Source organism: Morone saxatilis, unplaced genomic scaffold, assembly GCF_004916995.1.
Source record: "Morone saxatilis isolate NCDOM2014 unplaced genomic scaffold, NCSU_SB_2.0 Contig7, whole genome shotgun sequence".
Classification (NCBI taxonomy): Eukaryota; Metazoa; Chordata; class Actinopteri; family Moronidae; genus Morone; species Morone saxatilis.
The window spans coordinates 18,640,082-18,663,311 of NW_023340246.1; the positions used below are offsets into that span (position 1 = coordinate 18,640,082).

At 39.8% G+C, this 23,230-nt stretch overlaps 2 protein-coding genes across 2 annotated transcripts in view; one reads left to right on the plus strand and one right to left on the minus strand.

Annotated features, from left to right (window-relative positions):
- ndufaf7 (NADH:ubiquinone oxidoreductase complex assembly factor 7) overlaps nucleotides 1-4,624 on the plus strand; it is an 11,876-nt gene extending 7,252 nt beyond the window's left edge. Inside the window, exons 8-10 of the mRNA XM_035679317.1 lie at nucleotides 2,262-2,405; nucleotides 3,763-3,936; nucleotides 4,123-4,624. Coding sequence (XP_035535210.1) covers nucleotides 2,262-2,405; nucleotides 3,763-3,936; nucleotides 4,123-4,344 — 540 coding nt within the window. The 3' untranslated portion in view covers nucleotides 4,345-4,624. The remainder of the gene's footprint in view (nucleotides 1-2,261; nucleotides 2,406-3,762; nucleotides 3,937-4,122) is intronic.
- A 1,523-nt stretch (nucleotides 4,625-6,147) lies between these two features.
- The window catches only part of LOC118341032 (serine/threonine-protein kinase D3-like), a gene marked incomplete in the record, with an annotated part of 41,769 nt that continues 24,686 nt past the window's right edge, over nucleotides 6,148-23,230 (minus strand). Inside the window, 14 exon segments of the mRNA XM_035679200.1 lie at nucleotides 6,148-8,198; nucleotides 8,721-8,806; nucleotides 9,473-9,740; nucleotides 9,866-9,964; nucleotides 10,610-10,771; nucleotides 10,933-11,039; nucleotides 11,344-11,416; nucleotides 11,996-12,048; nucleotides 14,464-14,740; nucleotides 18,041-18,118; nucleotides 18,669-18,792; nucleotides 19,857-20,040; nucleotides 20,585-20,662; nucleotides 20,800-20,989. Coding sequence (XP_035535093.1) covers nucleotides 8,025-8,198; nucleotides 8,721-8,806; nucleotides 9,473-9,740; nucleotides 9,866-9,964; nucleotides 10,610-10,771; nucleotides 10,933-11,039; nucleotides 11,344-11,416; nucleotides 11,996-12,048; nucleotides 14,464-14,740; nucleotides 18,041-18,118; nucleotides 18,669-18,792; nucleotides 19,857-20,040; nucleotides 20,585-20,662; nucleotides 20,800-20,989 — 1,953 coding nt within the window.

Genomic DNA, 23,230 nt, shown 5'->3' on the forward strand with positions numbered 1-23,230 from the left:
ATATATATATATATAAAAAAATCTGTGAAAAATGATTAAGATAAAAGTTATCAGATATTTCTTTTTAGAGCTCCTTGTTCAGACCTTTTGTACCGGTGTTATAAAACTAAATTCCAGTCTAGAAGAATTATACTAAAATACAAAAAAATGTCCTTGAAAACACCAAAATTTTACTCAGATTGGACCGGTTACCAGGGATGAAGATGTTCTACTATTCCATGAGCTGAAAATGCAGCTTGGCCTGAAAGTTTCTGCATTTCTACAATACTTACAGCTAAGATCTATCTTAAATAATCTCACAGCAAAGGGTATCACATTGAGATCTTCCAATTGTTTCTGATGGCAAATTAAGGGATGCTGCTACTGCCTATCCCTATCTCTTCCTCACAGCACTATCTCCAAATTACAGTGAGAGCAAGACATTAGTTCACCCACTTATTGCAGATCAATGGGACTCAATACTGAAGCATTCAATATTTATGTCCAACTGTGTAAGATATAAAATTATTCAAATGAACGTCATACACAGCGCTTATATTAGACCGTATATGTTTAAAATAGTTTTGAATTGGCTTGGTTGTTGTAGTTTTACAGGTTATAATGAGTGTTCTTCCTCAATGTCTTGTTGCATAATGTGAAATATACACGCGAGAATGACACAACGTACTTCCTCTCTGTAAAGAGGACTACTACAAACCTTGGACTGCATTAATATACATAACTGGCTGAAGGACTTCCTGGACTTAATATCGATGGAGAGTGCAGCCTCAACTCTCACAGATTTGATAATGGGCTAGGTGCCCCACAGACTCTCATTAAAGAGTACATGAATAATAGAATAATAACCTGATTCCATATGCACACATGCTACATGATTGTGAGTAAGACCTGAGCTGATGTAAGCTAATGGATCTGGACTGGGGCGGCGATGTTAAACTGGCACGCTGACCATGGCGGATTAGAAAAGCTGCCTCGGCATCATCATCCCCAATGTTAAAGGTGCTGTCTACGACTATATGTCGCATTACAGCACAACATCTCAGAGCAACACAAATAAGCAAGCGTTACAGGCCACCATACTCCATTGACAAAACCAACAATTCTACCGTTGCAAGTACCACCACAAGGAGCCCTACAGAGATAGACTTTATCAAAGAGTAAGATTCTTTTTGTTTAACCAGAAATAGCCATAACATCACTATCCATAGGTAAAAACAGTAATTTAACAGCAGTTGTTTTGTTTTTTATTAACTTTATGCATTTTTTAAATGTTTTTCAAGGTGTCTTGTGGGTAATGTTGTAATTATTGTCTTTCTTGTCCTGTTGTCAAGAAGGTGTACTCGCTCATAAAAAAAAATACAACAACCTAGAAATACAAGCGTAGAGGCGGTTTTAACTTAACTTGAGAGCGCTCACAAGAGCTGGATAATTTTAACTTTAAAGTACAGAATGAAGAATGTCTTTAATCTTTTAAACACTGTGGAAATGAACTCCTCAGATAAACTCTTAGCGGTTTGTTTTATAGCCTCCATCTGGTTTTTATTGCCCACATTTATACCAGCTATACATTCACAGCCTGTTTGATTTGGCCTCTCTGGCTCACTTCAGACACTTTGAACATCCTGCCAGAGGCCTGACATCATCATCATCATCAGTCTGTTTGGATGAAGAACCTGCTCTTAAATCTAGTTCGAGGGGTTGGAGCTCAGAGTTCAGCCTCTGTATCATCAAACCAGACAAAAAACCATAAAACTTTAGAAAGTAGGTTTGCAGAAAAAAAGGATTAATGTCGAAACTGAGGTTGTCTGTGTTTAAAGGTTTAAACAATAGACCGTTTTAACTGGTTTCTAGATCCAAAGAGGCATTAGTATGTGATGTGATAACAATAAACGAGGAAAAGTTCACTCAGAAAAGAGCTGTTAGTGTCCTCTTCAATCGCAGGACGCTGCAAGATGTGACAAACAGCATTATAATGAACTACTCACCTGAAGAGATGCCCTGGTCTACAAGTCTTGTTCTCCAGTTTGTTTTCTACAGACCCTGACACATTTTAATAGTTTTTTCAGTGAAAATTACAGTTTGGATGTAAAAAAAAGATCATTCCACCTAATCATGAATCATAATGAAATCTGAATATCTGTGAAAAATAATGGCAATAAGATGTTTTTACCATATTGTGCAGCCCTAGTAGGAAATCACTCGCAAAAACAGCATAGACAGACAAGTGTGTGTGTGTGTGTGTGTGTGTGTGTGTGTGTCAGGCAGATGAAAGGCGGAGTCACGTGGAGGTGTGTGCGGAGGGCGGAGTCATCATCCAGCGGATAGCCCAGCGGATCGCAGGAGACGGCGGCGCGGCGCTGATCGCTGACTATGGCCACAATGGGACCAAGATGGACACATTCAGAGTAAGATTAGAAAGTAACACTTTACACTCACACATTACGGACACCTGTACAATCTAGTGCAGCCCAATACACAGCTCTGCTCATAACAGGTATGTTTAAGAAGCTCATAATTTTCAGTTTCAGGTGACGCTGTCAGAAGTATTTAAATTCATTCAATAAACAGGGTTCCTACTCTTTTTAACAATCGTTTTCCAGGACCTTTCCAGCTGTTTTTCTTGACAATACTCGACAGCACAGACTACATTAATGTGGCCCATAAGTAACAGTTCAAATCAAGTAGATATATTATTTTACAGGAAACTGAGCTTCTAGAAAGTTAAATAGTTCATTACACGTATAATTCACCTTCATATGTATTTATCAACCACAGCAACCACTCATTAATAGGCTGAATGCATGTAGATAAGAGAATTTCGCTAACAGCTTTGAAAAAAATAGACTAGATCCCGAAAAGACCACTGCAAGTCAGTTCCACTTTGCTTCTGGTAACGCTGTTTTGAAGTGTCATATAGTTTATCCAACCAACAATCGAGTTTCAAACTAAATATGTACCCAGGTTTACGGAGATTAGCTGAGTGAGGGCCTAAAGTACAAAAAAATCCAAGATAAAACAGATTATTTCAAGGCTATTTGGTCATTTTAATAAATTTCCAGGTGTTTCCAGGACTGGAAAACTAGTCACTATATTCCCAGATTTTCCAGGACATTATATTGAGAGATTATATATTTTATCTCATATATTGAGCTTCTAATTTTTTGTCCTTCCTATTTAAATACAAGCGAGACAGCAGAATATTAGAATCACCTTTGAATACAATGGAGTCCAGTACAACACCATAAAAACATTGAATTATCACCTTTATGACAGTGTCAACAAAAAATGAACATTATAGACATCATAACAGACCAGTCTAACTTTAAAGTGAGGGCATTTTCGGTCAGCAAGGACATTTTGTCCGACCCTCTCTTCAGTTACAGTTGAAGGAAACAGATGTAGGAAGCATTGGCTGCAGGCGGAGAGGAAACCAGGGTCGATGGGCTCGCTGCTCCTCTTCCCAGACTCCTCTTCTGCTTCTGACATTTTCATTTTCTCAATTTTCACATCATAATTTTGAACTAATTCAGTTTGGAATTTCCTCAAGATGGGAAGTCATTTTCTACATCTGTACTGCCATTTTCTGCATATATGTAATGGCCATAAAACTTGTTGCATTTATGTGATTGTGCTTTAATCACATGTGTGGGTTTCTGAGCTCAGAGAACTAAAATGAACAGCAGACTGACGTTGAATCGTTTCTTTTCCAAACCGAGAGAAAATGAAAACATCTGAGGCTCTACTTTTTTTTTTATTCATCAGGGTTTTAAAGATCACCAGCTCCATGACGTCCTGTCCTCCCCCGGCTCGGCCGACCTCACCGCCGACGTGGACTTCAGCTACCTGCGGAGGATGGCAGGACAGGGCGTTGCCAGTCTGGGACCCATCCCACAGAGGACGTTCCTGAAAAACATGGGCATTGACTCCCGAATGCAGGTGAGTGTGACACTGGTGGAGGAGGAGACAGTGATTGTTTTGAGATATCATAATTTACTGATTATTTATCCACACAGTCATACAGTGAGAAACATAATAACACCGATCAGCCAGAAGATTTGGGCACCGTGGTGGAGAAGTTCAGAAACCTTTCAGATGTTTTAACTCCACTGCTGTTCTCTTCAGGTTCTTCTGAGGAACTGCAGCGACGCATCCACCAGGAAGCAGCTGATCAGCAGCTACAACATGCTGACCAACCCCACAGAGATGGGCGAGCGCTTCCATTTCTTCAGCCTGCTGCAGCACAGCCGGCTGGCCAAACCCAAGACGGTACAGGGGCTAAACATGGACAAGAAGAGCCCCGCACCGCTGCCTGTGGCCGGATTCACCGAACTCAGCTTCTCCTGAGGGGGCTTTGGAGACTTCAATCAACAGTCTGAACATTTCTAGAGAGGTTTTGTAGCTCGGTCAAACAATGCAGGAAATTTCAGAAGATCATGTTCATGGGACGATTCTGTTTTTACAGCTGACATTTAAAAAAGAAAAATGCAATGTATTCGTGCAGAAGGACGAGAGTGTATGTCTCTAATTTAAAGAAAAAGAATAAACTTGCTGTACCAGGTTAACTGTAAAGACATTTTGATCTAAAAATACAAGAAAATAAAACATTTGTGTATTTTTTTTTTTACATTTATTGTATTGCTTTTCAAATTCCTAATTGTCTAAATGGCTTCAAAATTCCCGGTCCTTATAATTCAGAGCGTTCTGTCACCGGACACCGAGCAATGGGACAAAACTGTGACACCACTTAAGGTCAGAGGTCATCCCGCAGCAGAAGGATCCCTTCCCCTCCCTTCTTTGCCGTCACTCGGGCCCATCAGCCTTCACCCACATCTTGAAGCAGTTAGCTGAGCTCACAGTTGTGCAGCAGCCATTCACAATGAGCCCGCCGCTCCTCCGGTAGCAATTAAAAGATTCAGTTACACATGTTGGGGGGGGGGTGGTGGGGTCGCCGCTGCCAAAACAAGCAGCCGTCCTCCAGAGGAGCGGCGGAGCGAGGCGATCATGTTCAGGATTGGTAATTAAATGATCGTTTCCAAACATCCTGCTGCGGATCGTTATCAGCTTTTCCTCTGATTCAGGAGGGTCTGCTCTTTTTTTTCTGACCAGGTTTGATGAGTTTGACTCGTGCATTTGGAAAGAGTTAAAGGATTTTATTGAACCCCGTCTAGCTGAAGATATTTTTAAAAAAGTGTTTTTTGTTCTCACCTTGAAACTGCCACCATGAAACAAATCTGATGTTTAAGTGATGGGTTGGGTCGTGCCTTTAAATCTGACTTTAGTTTGGGATTAGACGCTCTGTAAAGGGTAACTGTGGTGTTTTGCAATCAAGTCAATGTACGTCCACTGACTCAGATTGTTGTTCCAAGTCTCTGACAACATTAACGAAAAGGTCTATGTAAGGATCCTTTCCATAAAGAGTAAAATCCTTTTTTTTTTCAAGAGACAGCCATTATATTGCTCTGTTCGAAGTGCCACCCCATTGAATAAAACTATTTGTGTTTTAATAGTTTGAACTCACCAAAGTCACACAATCACACAAACAAACTAATCGACCACAAGCTAAAGTTACTGGGTTTTCTTTCAGTGAGTCTGGTGTTGTTTCTGGTTAAAAGTTAAAATGTTATCAGATACTTTATACTAATTATAATAATAATCTGAGCAAATCAGTGACAATCACTTTTAGTTGTTAAATCCCCCGAAGCCAGCTGCCGGCTGCAGTCCTTTCGCTCAATACTTTATTAACCATTAATCCATTATTAACTCGACGCAGGGTAAAAAATGTACAAAGATTAGCAGAATTTTAGATGTATCACTCCATTAATTTATGTGTTTTTATATCAGTGCCTTTGTGCAAAATCCTCATAACTGAAATATTTGACAGTAGTTGAGACTACACTCCTTCCACCATCTGCCTTCAACAGCACCCTTTACCTGCCATAGAACCTCCACATTATATGAACATCTCAAAAGTAACGCAGTTGATTGTCAACTTTACCTTACCTTTGTTTTCCTTCCCCTTCCAACTTCTCTTATCTTTTTAAAAAATTATTTGTGAGAATTAAAGATCTGTGTGAATTATACATCAGTGATGCTGCTGTTGGTTGTAATGTCTGACAGAAGATCCGACTTAAATAAGTAACATTTTTCCCCAAAGTAAACCATTCAGCTTTAATATTTTAAGTCACCCACATGACACAACATTTCTTGCAAAAATATAAAATGTGTGAAATAAATTCTCAGGCTGGAGTCAGATCAGATCAACAACGCTCTACAGTTCAGTCGGTTTTTTTCCTCAGGCAGGTTTCCAAAGAAAGACAATAGCAGCTCGATTCTCAGCTCGTCTTCATCCAAAGGTTCAGAAAGAATCACTCTGACAATAACTCTTAATTTGTCTCTCTGCAAAAGTATTACAGGCACAACCTGGTGTCTGCTCTTAAATAGAGTTTTATGAGTCTTAAAGCTGTATTTTTGGTTATGAGATTAACGGACATTGATTCAGACATTCACGGTCCCCAGAGGATAAAACTTAATAACTGATTCTTCATTCTACAATTTAAAAGTAAAATATTTAAAAATACCTCGGAAACTAGTGACTAATACTAACATACAAAAAGCATGTTAAATAAAAAAGCTAAATGTTAGCAAATATGCTAAACTCCACTTTTACAGGGTACTATTGACATGTGGACAAGCTAAGATGCTTAATGTTACATTACGCGGCTAACATTGAGCATTTTAACATTAGCTACTATTTCTGCGCTAATTACATTTGCTGGAAAATAGTCTTGGAAGTAAATCCCTATGCAATTAGCATAAAAAGCTAATCTGGGAGGCTTCTTTCAATGTTGGACTTGGAGACAAGGAACGTTTTAGGACGCTCACGCTGCTTGCCGTGTTGCATTTTGACATTTGGCATGTACGCATGCTAAGGTTAGTTAATGTTTCCTGAATCGCTACAATTGAGGTTGTGAGCTAGAACTAAAACCCAGGTTGAAAAATAGTGGACGTTTTCATTTAGTATGCAATACTTTGTATGCATGTTAACCACACACACGTTAATATTCTGTTGCATAACATTAACATTCAGCTCTGACCGATGAAAGCTTAATCTGTGCAGAGCTGAGCCTGACAAGCTGAGTCTGAGATGTCCTAAAAAGGCCACCGTACAGAGGATGAACAGTTTTTGATTTTGGTAACATGACCTTTCCTCAAAACTTTACAATTACTTCCCGTATAGTGGAAAGTTTTTTCATTAATCCAATAATTCTGTTTTCTGGTGTGAAATGAGCATTAGAAGATGAACCATTTTTGCAGATGAACAAACAAAAAGTTATTATCATTGAAATTCTCCTTTTAAAAGAGTTTCCCAATAGTGCAAAGACATCTTAACAAAGAACAACGAAAAAAATTAAAACAAAACATCAAGAAAAATCAAAACATAATCGATACATTAAACATGTTTGTTTCTGCTGACATCCAGTTAGCGTCACATAGGACAACTTTAACAAATGTGAAAAATACCTAATCGCTACACAGATTCATGAGATCTAAAATGTAACAACGGCGTCATAAAAATATGCTATCTTAGCTGAAAAAGTATATAAAGGCTCTCGATTTGTCTTTAGCTGGCCCTTCTGTGGCTTGACTGGCATGGCAGACATTTATTGTATGTGGAATTCTGGGAAAATAAAAAAATCCCTCCAGCTTTTGGCCTCCAGGGTGTTTGTTATGGCTTATAGAAGAATGCAGTGAAACAGAAAAAATAAGGTAAGATGTGTTAAAATTAAAGTTCTCTGGACCTGAATTATCGCTGCAGTGAGCATGTCACAATGTCCTCACACAGCTGCCTGACCGCCGCGTCCTGGCGTACACGAACAAACGTTATTCCACCACCATCTTAGGGAAAGCTTGTGGTTTCCATGGTGACAGTTTCCATGGACTCCAGAGCGTCCGACGCAACCGCTGAGGGACTCTCCGGTGTTGCTGCTTCCTTTTGTGTGAAATATCTACCCTCCGGGGGGTCCCTAGGGGTCCTCCTCCATGTCGTCCAAGTTGGGCGACATGATGAAGTGTTTGGGGTAGTGCAGGCCTCTCTCGTCGGCGTGCTCCTCCCAGCGGGCGTCGTCGCTCTCGTGGGTGATGTAGCGCTCGCCTCGCCGCGTCTCGAACTCCCTGAGGTCCAGCCAGGTCTGGTAGTCCTGCAAGATGACGAGAACAGTAAACAAACAGCCCCAAACTTCAACCCCAAGAGTCGTAAAAACATCACACTCACAATGGGCAGTTTTAAAGGTGGTATATGTGAGATTCTGAAGCCCCTTTTTATAGCTTCAAACTAATTTAAAACTAAATGTATCAGATTTCTTGGTCATGTATACATGTAAGCATGTATCTAATCTGCTTTTTACATACTGTATGAGCATGTGAGCATGTGACATTTGCCCTGTAAGGAAAAATTGTGCTCTTACACATCCGGAAGCAGCATATTGTATCACCACAACACTTCAGATAAATAAGTAATGCTTCCTAACTAAGGTGTGATTACTGACTCACTGCAAGTATACACAGATTGACAGTAACAAGGTTGCCTGTAAACACGTCGGCTTTCTCTGACTAACCTTGTTATTTGCGTACATACAGGTGATTCCATGATGACAAAAGCACAAACGTGGCAGTGTGGATGCAGCCTAAGATTTGTAAAAAAAAAAAGCAGCTTGGGTTACCTGCAGCCACGGGTGGCTCAGTGACTTGTCCACGCTGTAGCGCTTCCTCATCTTCACCTGCAGCAGGTTATTAATGAGGTCTGTGGCTGTGAGGAAGAACAAGCACTCAGAGTCAAAATCCATACAGAGGCATTCAGCCATGATGATGATAAAATTCGGCATCTTATAAATGCAGCTCCACCAAATTATTTTCAATTACAAAAACAACATTAAAACCTTTTTTAAAATAAATAAGTATTGTTAAAAACATCGGCGCTTTAAGGTTTAGGTTGAGTTTTATTGTATATCCAAGATCTAGTCAACTTATCTGACATGTACTATTGTTCTGGTCTCAATATTTTTTCTCTTTAGCACTACAAGCTGTTTTAAGGACATCTACATACAGTGATGCACTGGTACTAAAATAAACTTGCATTTAATTAGGGCTGCAACAATTATTATTATTTTCTGCAGACTATTTTCTTGATAAACTTTTGGTGTAAAATGTCAAAATAGCAAAAAATTTCCTTGTTGACGTCATCAAAAGTCTTATTTTGTCCAACCAAAGGTCCAAAACCTTAAGATATTCAGAACACTGCAACCAGATGATTTTTTGGCATTTCTGCCTGAAAAATGCCTTCATCATTCATTGATTATCAAAACAGTTGCCAATATATTTTCTGTCCGACAACAAATCGATTTATCTACTATCATTGCAGCTCTACATTTATTAGCTGGATGTTGAGGAGTTTTTTCACAAACTTTAGACCTACCCTCCTCTGAGATCTCCTTCCAGGGGTTGGGTGGGTACATGAAGGCGGCGTTTTGGATCTGGTCGTTGATGTCCTCGTCTTCGTTGAAGGGAAACGTCCCGCTCAGACTGACGTAGATGATGACACCGACTGACCACATGTCCAGAGATCGATTGTAGCCTTTGCTGCGAAGCACCTCGGGCGCCAGATAGGCCGGAGTGCCGACCACCGAACGACGGAACGACTTCTCCCCGATGATACGAGCAAAGCCAAAGTCACAGAGCTTCACCTGGAGGATGCGAGAGGCAAATTTTTAAGTTTGTGATTTGTTCTGTTGAGCTCTGAAGTTTCATCAAACATTTAAAGCGACAAAAAGAAAAAAAACAATGATGATTTGAGGCGATTTGTTCTAACCTGAGGGAAGGGTTCTGCTGAGGCCAGGAGAACGTTCTCAGGCTTCAGATCACAGTGGACAATGTTCTTGAAGTGCAGATGTCTCAGGGCCACCAGGATCTATGGACACAAACAGTTGTTGCATCGTAACCAGTTTCTGAATAAATTTGATGAAATATGCCGTGTGTGGTGGACTTGGTACAGGAGGCAGAGTGGGTCGTGCATTAAATCGAGGGTTGGTGGTTCGAACTCCAGCTTGAGCAAGACACCGAACCCCAAGTTGTTCCCGATGGGTAGGTATGGACTGGTTATTGATTTCTTGTAAAGCAGGTGTGTTTGTGCTTGTCGGTCCCGCGTTAAAGGACAAAGTCTCTCTAAACTGTGGGCCCTACTGGATTCCTTTAACTCGCTGAAGGAAAAGCTGTTTTTGGGAGCCGACTGTTTGGTCCAACTTGTGCACACTGTGAGACCGAGGTGGGGCCCACACAGTACGTGGGTGTAAATTAAAAGTCTTCAGTGCTGTGATAATGAGGGGATGAACCCACTAGAGATTGCCTCAGAGGGGTGCGGCTGTACTCACGGAATCTGGAATTATGATACATAAATAATGTTGGCACCTATTAATTTTGAAAGAGCAATGGCCACCATTTCAACCAAGCAATGGTGTAACTTCTGGCAACTCTGGGTTTGTTACTTTGAGTTTCAGAGTAGACACTAATCAAAGTTTGGCTGCCATCATTCAGAAGGTTCCTGGTTGTCACTGACCTGTGTGACCAAGAACTTGGTGAGGCGTTCGGGCAGTCGGCTCTTCTCGCTGGATAAAATCATCTCCAACATGTCCCCGTGAAGTTTCTCCATGACGACAAACACCTGCTCGGGCGTCTCGAACATGCACTCCAGGTTGACAATCCCCGGGTGGTGAAGGTTCTGTCAGAAACATAATAATGAGGAAATTTAAAGATAGTTTTAGGACGTTTTCCTTCTCTGAATACTTTTTTTTCAGTTGCATGTAAAATAAGAACTCAAAGATGAATTTCAGTTAGATTTGATCAGATTTTATATCACTTTAATCTCTCGGAGCGTCACACCTGGAGAATGGCCACTTCATTCCTCAGCTGGCTCTCCTGCTTCGTTGGAAACCTCATTTTGTCGATGATTTTGATCGCCACGTCTCTGCCAGTCTTTCTGTGTTTACCTGCAGAGGACGAGGAGAGAGCTAACATTTTAGCTCTCTACTGACATTTTCATTCATCTGTAATGGCTAACTTAATGAAGGGAAACACAATGATGATCCACAAATGCCGTAATCTGCATTTCCCACATGTTCAGACAGAAGGGTGGAGTCAATCTGTCAAAACAAAACGTTGTGAGCCTCTTTTTGGCAGATTTAAGAGGATGACATGACTGCATCAGACTCCCTGTTTTCATTTGTTCTGAACTGTAAGTGCTGCCAGTGCAGTTGTGTTCAATTTGACCAAGTTTTCTGCCATGTGACTCACCTCCATAGACGATTCCAAACTGTCCGGAGCCGAGGACCTCGTCGACAAAGATCTGATACACTGAACTGATATCCTGAACAACAAAGACATCAGACAAACACATATGTAAATAGGACATTTGTCTGTTATTATTGTTAGTTATTGACACCTAACAGGGAATATGGAGGCCCAGAAGTGACAAACAACAAATGTAATTGTCCCCAGAGGATGAATCCAAATGTGTTAAGTGATCCCTTTGTTTCATGTAGAGCCACCAAAAGGTAAAGATGTTCCTAGCTATACCTCTAAAATTAATGACTGAATTAGTCTCATGGGGTCGATCTCCAAGCCTGTAGACTTATTTCTTAAACTGGATGTTAAGAAAACATAAGCTTCTTTTCTTACAACCCATTTTACAGTAAATATTATTCAGTTAAATGTTTGAGTGTTTGTCGCTCTAGGACTCCGTAAGTAGAAAAAAAATCTGTCTGAACTCAGAAATCAGATGCTGTAGAAAACTCTAACCACTGCTATCTTTCTAACCAGACTTAAATGATGAATTATTAAATAGAAAATTCAACACAGAACATGTTGGGTTTGGTTCATCATATGAGACATTTGTCATAACCACATAATAATCTTCTGTAAGAAGATAATATGAGTGATGACTTACCACATTTTCCTGTATCTGGGAGTTGGACACTGATATGCTGATAGATAATTCCTCTGAGGAGACAAAAAAAACACATTATATAAATGTACAAGCCACAGATACTGCAAAACATAAACCACACACACGTAAACTCCCTCACTTACAGCAGACACGTGTGAGGTTTTATTTTTCTAACCTTCAAATCATTAAAATCTCATTTCCTAGGTTTCCTTGTTTGTTAAAGAAAAAGGCGACAGAGGAGATTTCCAGCTGAGATCAAACCAACAGATTTGTTTGTTCAACACATGATGAAAGAACATGAGGATGTTTCCAGCTGCGATGACAACCTCCAAAATCCTTTTCCAGATTTCACAATAATTAAAGCTTCCATTTCCTGTCTCCCTCTTTCTCTCCGTGTTTAATTACGTGTAAATATAAAGGAGACGCTCACAAACTGTTGCTAATGTTAATTCGGCATGACATTAAAAGGCCGAAGGCGCGTTCGGTGTGCGAGTGAATTTCCACTGATGAGCTGATATTGATTTCAGATCGCTGGTCGGACTTTGATCGGGTCATCCCTCTGCGATCGATACCAACAGTCTGCTGTAACAGGTCATCGGTTAGGTCATCATTCAGAGAGTTTACGTAACTTCATCGACAGAAATGTAAACTGTGGGAAGTCCAGATGTGTAGTTCAAATTCCTAAATTGCAGGACCTCCATTGACCTTAATGGAAAAGGCTTCTTATGACTTTTTATATGATTGCTGTTGGTTTTGTTTGTGGTTACTTTAACAACCCTGGAGTGGTTTTATTTTGTATAACTCACAGGAAATTAATTGTTTTTTTGGGGGAGTTAGGGAAATATGCTTATTTCCTTTCTTTCTGAGAGTTAGAAGATTTATATCAATGTCACATGTGGGCTTTAAGTACAGAGATGGAGTCAGGACGTGGTTAGCTTAGCTTAGCATAAAGACTGGAAACAGGGGAAAACAGGCAGCCTGGCTCTGTCTGTAAAAAAATCTATTCACCAGCACCTCTAAAGCTGAAAGCTGTACTTGGTTGTCAAAAAGAAATATAACAAGCACATAACTCCCCAAAAAACCACAACTTGTTTTTACATAGCTCAAAATGCGTTAAGCAGTGAGTTTTTATATTTCCTCCTGCTTCCAGTCTTTATGCTACGCTAGGCTAATCTTTCTTAACTTTTTAACGTTTTTAATTGTGAAACATCTTCAGGAAGTGTTAAATTTTATTAAGAGGAGCTTAACATGACAAAAACATTAAGGAAGAGCCAAATTATTCTGAATGTCAGTACTGACTTTATTTTATTATGCTCGGTTAGGAAATGTCTGTTTCCTTCATTCCACAACAGTCTGTGTTTTGGGGTAATGTTTTGTAATTTATTGTTTATTATATTCTCACTTTTTCCGCAGTTTGGAGGAGGAAGACAAATATGTAGACCTTACTGTTTATTATTAAAGAACTAATAGTATGAATTCAGTGCATTTTAATGTATTATTGTAGTGTTTGGCATTGACATGATAAAAAAAAGCCTTGTTACATCATCTGTCCATTTACTTATTGATGTGTGTTGCTGTAATTTCATGGAAAATGGAAAACCAAACATTTATTTTTGGAAAGAAACCGAAGCTTGACATTAATTACTCAACAGGTGGAAAACACAGCTGACAACATCCTCTTAAGTACAACTGTTTTATAATAATGAAGGTCTTCCATAATAGTTAATGGTGATTTTTTTTAATGCCATGAGGTCCATTTAGTCATTTAGTGCTGGAGATCTCATTCTGGGAACTTAAAACTCTTATTTTCAGACAAAAAGAGACTTTAACCTGAGATGAATCAGAGCGGAAAATCCTCTGAAATCCCTTCAATCATGTTAAAATGTCAGCAGGCGGTCAGTTTGTGTGTGCGTGTGTGTGTGTGTGTGTGCGTGTGGAGGTGGTGGTGTTGTATAACAGTTGTCTCCTGAAACAATATTTGAAAACTCTTTCCAGACAAATCCACACATCCATTAAAAACATAAAAACATATCAGAGTCTAATCTGATTTGAGATGACTCCACTGCTGTGTCAAAGGGTAAAAGACATGCAGTGTTGTGGGTTCAGTTCCTCATAAAGCTCAATTGGTAGGCCTTTCTAGTGAGAATAAAACAAAATCTGCATTTATTAATAGCAGAATAGAAGTTTTTTTTAAATCTCCTTTAACAACAGTATCTCCCCCTGTAGCCCCGACAGCTCGTGGAGTCCCTCAGGGATAATTTTTGGGACCAGTCTTGTTCTGTTAATGCTTCCCCCCATAAGGCATCTTATTGTCAATAAATTCCATGCAAAGACCAACACCAAAATAAAATAGTGCCCAACAAATGCACAATTTCCTTCTATTTGAGTTCAGTTTGCTAGAAGAAAAACTGAAAAGAGCGAGAGAACATGAAGTTGGACTAAAGTGGACGTTTCTGGCAGTTACTCACTGTGGACCTTCCCCTGGCCGGGCCCCGTGCAAACGCTCGCTTTGGGAGTGACGGGCATCATCGCCTGTCGGATGGCCTTCTCCCAGCTCTGGCCGACGTCCCGCCCCACGCCAGTCGCCGCCAGAACAGGGTTGTGGTGCAGGCCGCCGTTGTTCTCCCCGACGTAGTACACCATGTTGTCTGTGATCACCTCGAAGCAGTGAGGGTTGCTGCCCTGGGGCAGGCTGCCGAAGTCTTGTGCCGGCTCCACCTGGAGGATCTCGGACAGGGGGATCTCCTGTTGTTCGTTAGGATAAATAAAAAAGTCACATAGAACATTTAGATTCCTGCTGTTGTAGGTCATAAAAGCCCCATAAAAGACCAAAATAATCACTAAAAAAACATTTCTTCTGGTTGGACATACCTCCACTTTCAGCTCAGGAACCCAAACCTCTGAGCTTGTACATCTCCTCCCTTCAAATTCTGGTAAAACTGTACCATCTTAAGAGTCACTTCCTCCAATAAGAAGCACCAAGAAGCGCTTGAAATTATCCAAAAGACACTGTTCCAGCTCCCTCCATCCTAACACCTCTCCTCTCTCTGCTGAACTGTGAGACGCTCTTTGAGTTTCAGTGTTTGAAACTTTCCTTCCTTCCTTTTCTGGCAGAGTGCAACCCCCTCCTCCCCCCCAAAAAACCACCCCACCCCTCCAAAACCTATGCCAGATCAAACATATAAAAGGAGCATGATCGGCCCAGCGGTGTCTTCGTGCCCCTCAGTGTCATCTGAACGTTTTGTGTTCTGCCAAGTTCATCCACCGCCCCCCTCCTCACCCCTAACCACAAACTCCGATCAGCATCTTTTCATCCCGCCGCTCTGATTAAAAGGCAGGACGTGCCTCAGCCACTTTGGGCACGAGGCAGAGTGGCGATGAGCCAGAGAGACGGCAGGGAAGCGACCCGAGGTCCCAAAAACCACCACAAATCTCCCCCTCTGCCTTGTCCCCCTCCCTCAACCCGCTCTCGCTTTCTCTTCAAAGGAAGGTCTCTGCAGCGCTTTGTGGTAAAGGTCAGCAGGTCGCCGGCAGACACAAGATGAAAGGAGGTGGAGTATGAGAGAGGAAAATGATACAGAATGAAAAGAGCTGCAGCTATACTGACCTGAATTCAAATGTGATCATTTTATATATTTCAAGGAAACATTTTTTTCCTTTTTCCAAATTTAAAATTTTACCACCTGATTTCTTTTTAGTTCAATCTTAAACCTTCTCTTTAATTCCTCCAGGTTTCTAAATGGTTGGCGGGTCTCCACTTAAACTGTAGAGGACAACTCAAACAGACTAATTCAGCTTAACCACCATTCAAAACCATGTATAGTAAACTGTAAGTGATTAACTGTAAGTGATTACAGCAACAGTATCGACGCTTGTAATGCAGAAAGTGTTGATTAATAAAAAAAAGTTCCAGTCATTCTCTAGTTCCAGCTTCTCAAATGCTCAAATGATTAGCTGATTTTCTCTGTTTGATATGGAGCGCCTGTTATTCATTTTATTTTATTTATTGCTTATTACTCCTCCTGCAGTATACAGCTGCTCTGACTGGCCGTGGAAGTTGAAGCTGTGAATATGATCATTGCTCGGGCTGCATTTGTGGTTGAATCTACGATGCTATGGCTACAGGAGCTGGACTGTGACTTCTTTTTATTATCTTTTACTTTCTCTTTTTATCTGTGCTTATTTCTGTCCTTGTGCTGCTGCAACACCTGAATTTCCCCTCTGGGGATCAATAAAGGCCTTATCTTATCTTACTGCTGCTATTAAGAGCAGCCAAGAAAGCATTGTTGAGCCATACGAGTATGAACCCGTGTTGCTTCTATCAGACAGCAGCCAACATTAATTTTAGCAAGAGAGTTCAGGAATACAGTAGCGTCACAATGCTCAGCCAACATAACCACGTCAATTCACTGTAAACACACCACCCCTGCATGTAGTTATTGTTGCACCCATTATAAACTAATGTGTCACAGCTATAATGATAACAAAGAAAGCACAACCATGGCTACAGCCACAATCACAGCGACAGAAACAGACAAAGCTCTGTCGTCCCACTGCTATCGTCACCATCACAGCTACAGAATCGGCCTCTGCAGCAGTCGGTGAGAGAGCAAGGCTCCATCAGCCAGAGCAGCCATAGCTGAGGTTGTGCCCAATCGCACTCTGGGCACAACCGGCGGTGGTCTAATACAAAATACTGGCTAATAATACAGCTCAGAGGGATGGATTGGAGGGGAAGTTATTGCAAGGGAACACAGAATTAGTTCCACTGTGACCATTCAGGCTCCATAGTCTTATATCTTTGTAAATTATTGTTTGGCTTTAGACAAGCGGCAGACTTTGTGGCTGACAAATAAAGCCAACGCCAAATACTAGTGCCAAATACTACAGTTCCCTAAATGGCCACTTGAGGCTCACTACAAAAGCAAGTCAATCTCCATAAGTCCCCATTAAAATGCTTTTACTTTAAAGAAGAAATGTTTACAGCCTGTTTCAAAAAAATTATTTTGGTCTCTACAGCTTATTTCCTTGTTCATGACAACTGTAGGTGGGGTTGATTTTTTATACAAGTCACCCATTGAAATTATGTCAAGGCTTAAAGAAATGCATAATTAGGGGCACGACTGCTTTGAGCGACAGGTCGATGCCGTCACAGGTGGCTGATTTCAGCAACCAGGCTTCATGTCTTTGCCCGTTTTCGGATTAGCCGTCAGGTCAGGACTGACAAGATGGCGACGGCCAGAGTGACCTTACTGAGCTTCTTCAGAAACCTTTGGGTGACGCCACGGAGACTACATCCATTTTTATGCAGCCTATGCTTTTAGATTGTTGGCTTGACTAAACATATCTGAAGTCACATTGAGCTCTGTTTTTCTATTTTGTGATTGCAATGACTGAACAAGTAATTCTGAATCCTTTGTTTGCATGACTGAGTGAACGAGAATAAATAATGTAAATATTAACAAAAGCTCACCACAAAGCCCATTTACTATTTTAAAAAGCTCAGAAAAATTCATGTCAACTGGGCAAACTCCATCTGCTGAGTGAGTCTGTGTAATACAATTTAAAAAGCTCCAGAACAGCTACTAAATGGATCCTGCTGGGACGTTGTTTTTTTATTTAAATGTATTTTTCTGCCTTACAAATGGAATAAAAATGACATTCTAATTTCACTGACGTAGACCAAATTTTAGAAATATGTATCAAACATAAACTGAGGCAGCTTAAAATGATTTCCCTTCTTTAAGTATCACTATTTTAAAATAATGTTTTAGAAATGCATTGAAATGTAAATTGTAGTTTAGTTTTGTTTCTCATATATTACTTTTCTAAATTTTCCTCAGTGGAAGGTTACAACTTGCTGCAAACATCCAGACCTGATAAGAATAATTACAGCGAATAATCTGGTTATAATTAAACAGTGATGTGTGTTAATGTCTCGTGGCTGTTACTGCATGAACCTGACTCCCTCCACTCTTCTCTTCACGTCGCTGCTTTGTTTGGCAGAGCAGCTGAAACCAGATCTGCTCTGACTGGGTCTCCTACCTTGTAAAACTTGGCTCCACTTTCATTCTGAAACAGAGTCAGACTCTTGCTGTCCAGCCTCCAGTAATGTCTCTTCCTCTGGAAAGACAAAATTAAGTTCATCAGGATAAAAACTTTATAGATTCAAAAGTGTTTAATTTACATATACACACATACAGTATTTCAACTTCACTTTATGCCAAATATTGTACTTTTTACTCAACTACATTTACTGTATTTGTAAGATTTTACAAACAAAACGTGATTAGTTTATAAAATATTATGAATTATTTAAGAGTACACTACCTAACAGTATATAAACTAATTATAAGGTAGCTCCACCATGACCAGCTGCAACATTAAAGTACCACTTAATAATAATCAATAATAATGATTCACTGAAAGGAGCCATTCATTATAATGAGCTTTTTATGCGTATAATCCTTCAAACCCCATTTTTGGTTATAATTATGGTCCGCATCAATGTGTTTTCATTCACAGAATGGCTCTGTATAGTAGTCTTGATTGCTAGTGGTGGAGGCCGCCATTCCCGCCCTGAATTCAAAGTGGCTACACAGTCACAAGGGATTTACAGACACACACATACATATTTTGTGTGCGTGTTTGTATGTTTGGTATCTCTTCTCACCAGGTTGTCGCGGCTGGTATAGTGGACCATCCAGCCCTCTTTAACCACTGTGGAGCTTTTCCTCTTGGTGTGTTTGATGGACTGAACCACACGCATCAGAGGGATGTTACTGCTGGTGCACGGGCTGCATGTGAACAAATGAACAACAAACAATAATTAAGAATACAATCACCTTTCTGAAAAAAATAACTAACTTGGTGTGCTGACCTTTAATAACCCAGACAACCTCTGACGTCTCATTTACACACACTAGACGCTGTTTTTATGGCGCATAAGAGCTTCAAAATTCACGGTCGGGAATGTGGGTAGCTCGCCCTGCTTGTCCGTACAGCTTCAGCAACAGTGTTTTTTATCATCTTCATTTCAAAAATCCGATCTTTCTCAACGTTTTAAGACACAGGGATCATTTTACATGCCTTCAATCTCATCACGCCTGGATTATTGCAACAGCCTGAACCAAAAATCTATTGATCAACTCCAGACTGTACAGAACTCAGCTGCCAGGCTCTTAACCAGAACCAAGAAACATGAACACATCACTGCTGTTTTATTCTCTTTACACTGGCTCCCAGTATGTTTTAGAATTAATTTTAAGATTTTACTGATTACTTTTAAGTCTCTTTATGGCCTCTCCCCCTGCTTTATCTCTGACCTTTCAGTACTATAACTCACAATCTCTTATACTTGTGTTAACCACAGATCTTATTTCAGGCATCTAACCAAAAGCCCATTCAAGAAACTCACTGACTTTGAGGCAAGTGGAACTGGAGGTGCAAAAATACTAACTCATTTCTGGGTTTAAGGACTAATTCTTTCAGCACTCTGTTAAGTTAAAAATATAAAGTTAGTGGACTGACTAAGTAATGTGCGTTATACTGCAATATTTGCATACAATAAGCTAATACTGGCCACCATAAGCTACTGATAACAGAGCAAGTAAAGCTGATTGACTTAATGACGACTAAATTTAAAGCTTGTCTTCAAATAATATCTTCTACTTTGAACATTTCTAACTTTTTAACTCTTCTGGTGAGAGAAGTGCTGATTATTTTAAAACACTAATTGACTTGTGCAAACACTGGATCCAAAGTATGAATGAATTTCTATAATGGTTTAAAGTTTGAAGGCACTGGCATCTGGAAGTTTCCACTTTCTAACTAGTATCCATCCATCATATTCTGAACTCACCTGATGGCTCTGAGCGTCTCGTCATCCTTCTCACCGTCCGTGCAGGGACCCTCGATGAAGAAGAGCTTGTCGTCGGGGGTGGACAGTTCGTCCTGCTCGTCCATGCTGTGACCGCCGTCACTGTTGACGTCACAGTTGTCCACCTCCATCGTCGCCTCGGAGTCCAGACTGGGACTGGCTGGTTCTGTGGAAAAACAAAGTCAAAAGTACTTTAGAGCAGCAGTTCCTCAAATGGCTACAAAAAAGAACGAAAACTGCACAATATATTATCTCCAGAGACTTAATTTTAATAGCACAGTGCTTTACAACAAAATAAAACAGAAAGGAAAATAAAAATAAAACAATAGTACAAAGTCGATACACACACACACAATTTAAAGGGTTTTAGGAACAAATTTCACTTCGTCTGATGTGAATCCTGATGGTAATTCTGAAAATATACAATTGCAACTATAAAATGTGTTGCTGTCAGTGACAAATACAATATTTCTTCTTGCCAAATTCAAATTAGGTAAAGTTACGGTTCTTGTTTTTATTGGGTAGCTAACGAACAACAGTGCTGCTTCTGTGCATTTTTGGATCCTTCTATACAGATTTCGCCACAATTTACTAAAAATGAATACATTTATATATATAAATCAAAATTTACAGATGTTATATTAGACTTTGCAATACTGTAAGTATATAGTAAACTGAGGATAACAAGTGTCAGGTGCGCACAAACTCACCTCCATTAAAGTCGACCTCACCGAGGCAGTCTCGAGGTACTTTGGCCGCACATCTCTTATGGCAGTTAAATTTACAATCTGAAGCAGAAGAGATGAGCAATGTAATCAAACATTCATCATAAATTTTAGGGGCAACCCAGCCAACTTATTTGGTTGAATTATACATAAAAATAAGTATAATAGTTTAAATTAAATACTTTAGAATATATCATCACCTTTGCACTGCATCCCCTGGCGGAAGAGGCCCTTCAGCAGACGCTTGCAGAACTGGCAGATGGTGGGACGAGTGTAGGTGTGGACGGAGAAGGTGTGAGGGACTTTGACCCGACCCAGGACCATCTTCTCCATCCAGATTGGACGACCGCTCAGCAGGGAGTTACGCTTCCCGGCACCCAGGAGGGGGCGCTGCTTCAACCAGGGAGGGAGGGAGGAGGAGAAAAATTTACGGTAAAAGATTTGAAGAAATGGAGAAGAAACTCAAACAATTTTAAATAAGTTATTACAAATATAGCCTGGACGATACTGGAATTTTTAGGATGATTCCGGGTGCATTAAAAGTATCTGATAACAAGCCAATTGCATTTTTTCAAAAACTCACAACATAAGCAAAAAAATTTTTATCTCTTAAATTTTCCCGTGTTTTCGACCAAAATACTGAGCAAATTATTCTGCAGAAGAAAAATAAACTTGTCAAAGCTCTCTGGTAGATAATCAGTGAAGGTAGAGCGTTAAAAAATATCAAAAGTTATCGAAATTACAATATGTTGTGTAATGATTGTTGTATTTAAACGACAAACCACTAGATAGCAGTGTTGTAAATCTGAACAGAGGGCTATAATGTTGGCTGTTACAGAGACTGACTGATTAATACAAACGCAAACAAAAGCAGAATTTGTTTTACTTAGATTCAGTACCATATATGTATATGTTTGCCTAAAATCTGTTTTTAAAAAAAAATCACAATATATATTGTGTTGCTTCCAGTATCACAATATATGGCAATATATTGAATCGTAACCACTGTATCGTAATACGTATCATCAGATTCTTGCCAATACACTGGCCTAATGCCTACATGATGATCACGTGCGAAGTCAAAAACAATCTCAAAAGAAAACATAAAGTCTATATAAACAGGATTCAACAAAAGTGTGAATCCCAGGTTTAGGCCATCAATTATGTCAAAATGTAAAAAACACAAATCTATTCAATCTCCCTAAAAAATAATATACAAAATCATCTGCATATAGTGACATAGCTAGTACATATAACAGTATTACTGCGAGATTTATTTACTTTCTGTAAGTTTTCTTGTTGTAAATAATTTGATGTTTACATTTTGACACATATGAGTTTGAATCGAGAACAACTTTGATATCTTCCACTGTTCCTGTGTTTGTGTCATGGTGAGGATCCCGCCAAAATAAAATCGAAACAAATACCTGGTATCAAAAGTGAGTCGAGCCGTATCATGCTGTGGTATAATGTGTGTGTGTACAATGTCTCCTGACAGATCGCAATCAAGTGTTACTGCAGACAAGATAAAATATTTAAGACTTTCTAATACATAAAAGTAAATTCAGTGCTTGTTAAGACTTTTTTAAGACCGGCAGAGACCCTCTTATGTGTTTTCTTTCATGCAGAAATCCTCCCAAAGTTTTTTTCTCCCCTCTGACTTTAAAGCGACTGAAGGGAAATGAAGGGAACAATCAGGGTTCAGGAGGTTCAGCTGAGACATCAAATTCGGAAAATTGTTCCCTCGTTGTGAAAGTAGAGCACCGATGGAATCTTTTCTATCCACTAGAACAATGGCTGTCCTTGTACAACGCGCAGCTTATAGACCACAGTGCTGGCAAGAGCAGGAAGCATGTGACACAATGGGCCTGAATTAGTACAGAACAGTTTGATAATCCACCTTTTCACATCGCAGTTGTACAAACCTTGGACGTCTAACCAAAGTCCAAATTATCTATGAAGAGTTTTTGACATGAGAGATGTAATAATGTGCTTTGATATAAAGATTTGAGTCACGGATAACGTCAGAACCTTATGAGGCCACCCAGAGTGCACACGTTGTTTTTGTTTACATACATGAAATGCCAGAGGGGACAATGAAATTACTTTAACCTTATGAACTTCTGCCTGAACATGTAGACATGCTGTTTTTCTTACAATAAACATATCCTCCCGTCTTCTGCCATAAATATAATATTTGTCCCTCTGAAGTTGTTTAAATTGATTTTTTATTACCATTTTGTGCCATCCAGATATTTGCTCTTTAACTTGACAAGGACATTATTGTTATTATAACCAAGAACTGTATATTCTTCACTGCAGTTAAATGAGATTGTTTAGGTATTTTGAAATCTATAAAACTTAAAAACATATTTCATGCTTTACAAGGTCCAGTGTGTAACATTTAGGAGGATCTATCGGCAGAAATAGAATATAATATTCATAGGTATGTTTTCATGAATCATTATGTTTTTGTTATCTTAGAATGAGTCTTTTATATCTAAAGATGCTGCAGGTCGCCCTCCATGGAGGCCACCGTGTTGAACCACCATGTTTCTACAGTAGCCCAGAATGGACAAACCAAACACTGACTGTAGACAGGTTTTTTGCAGTCACCATAGTTTCTCCTTC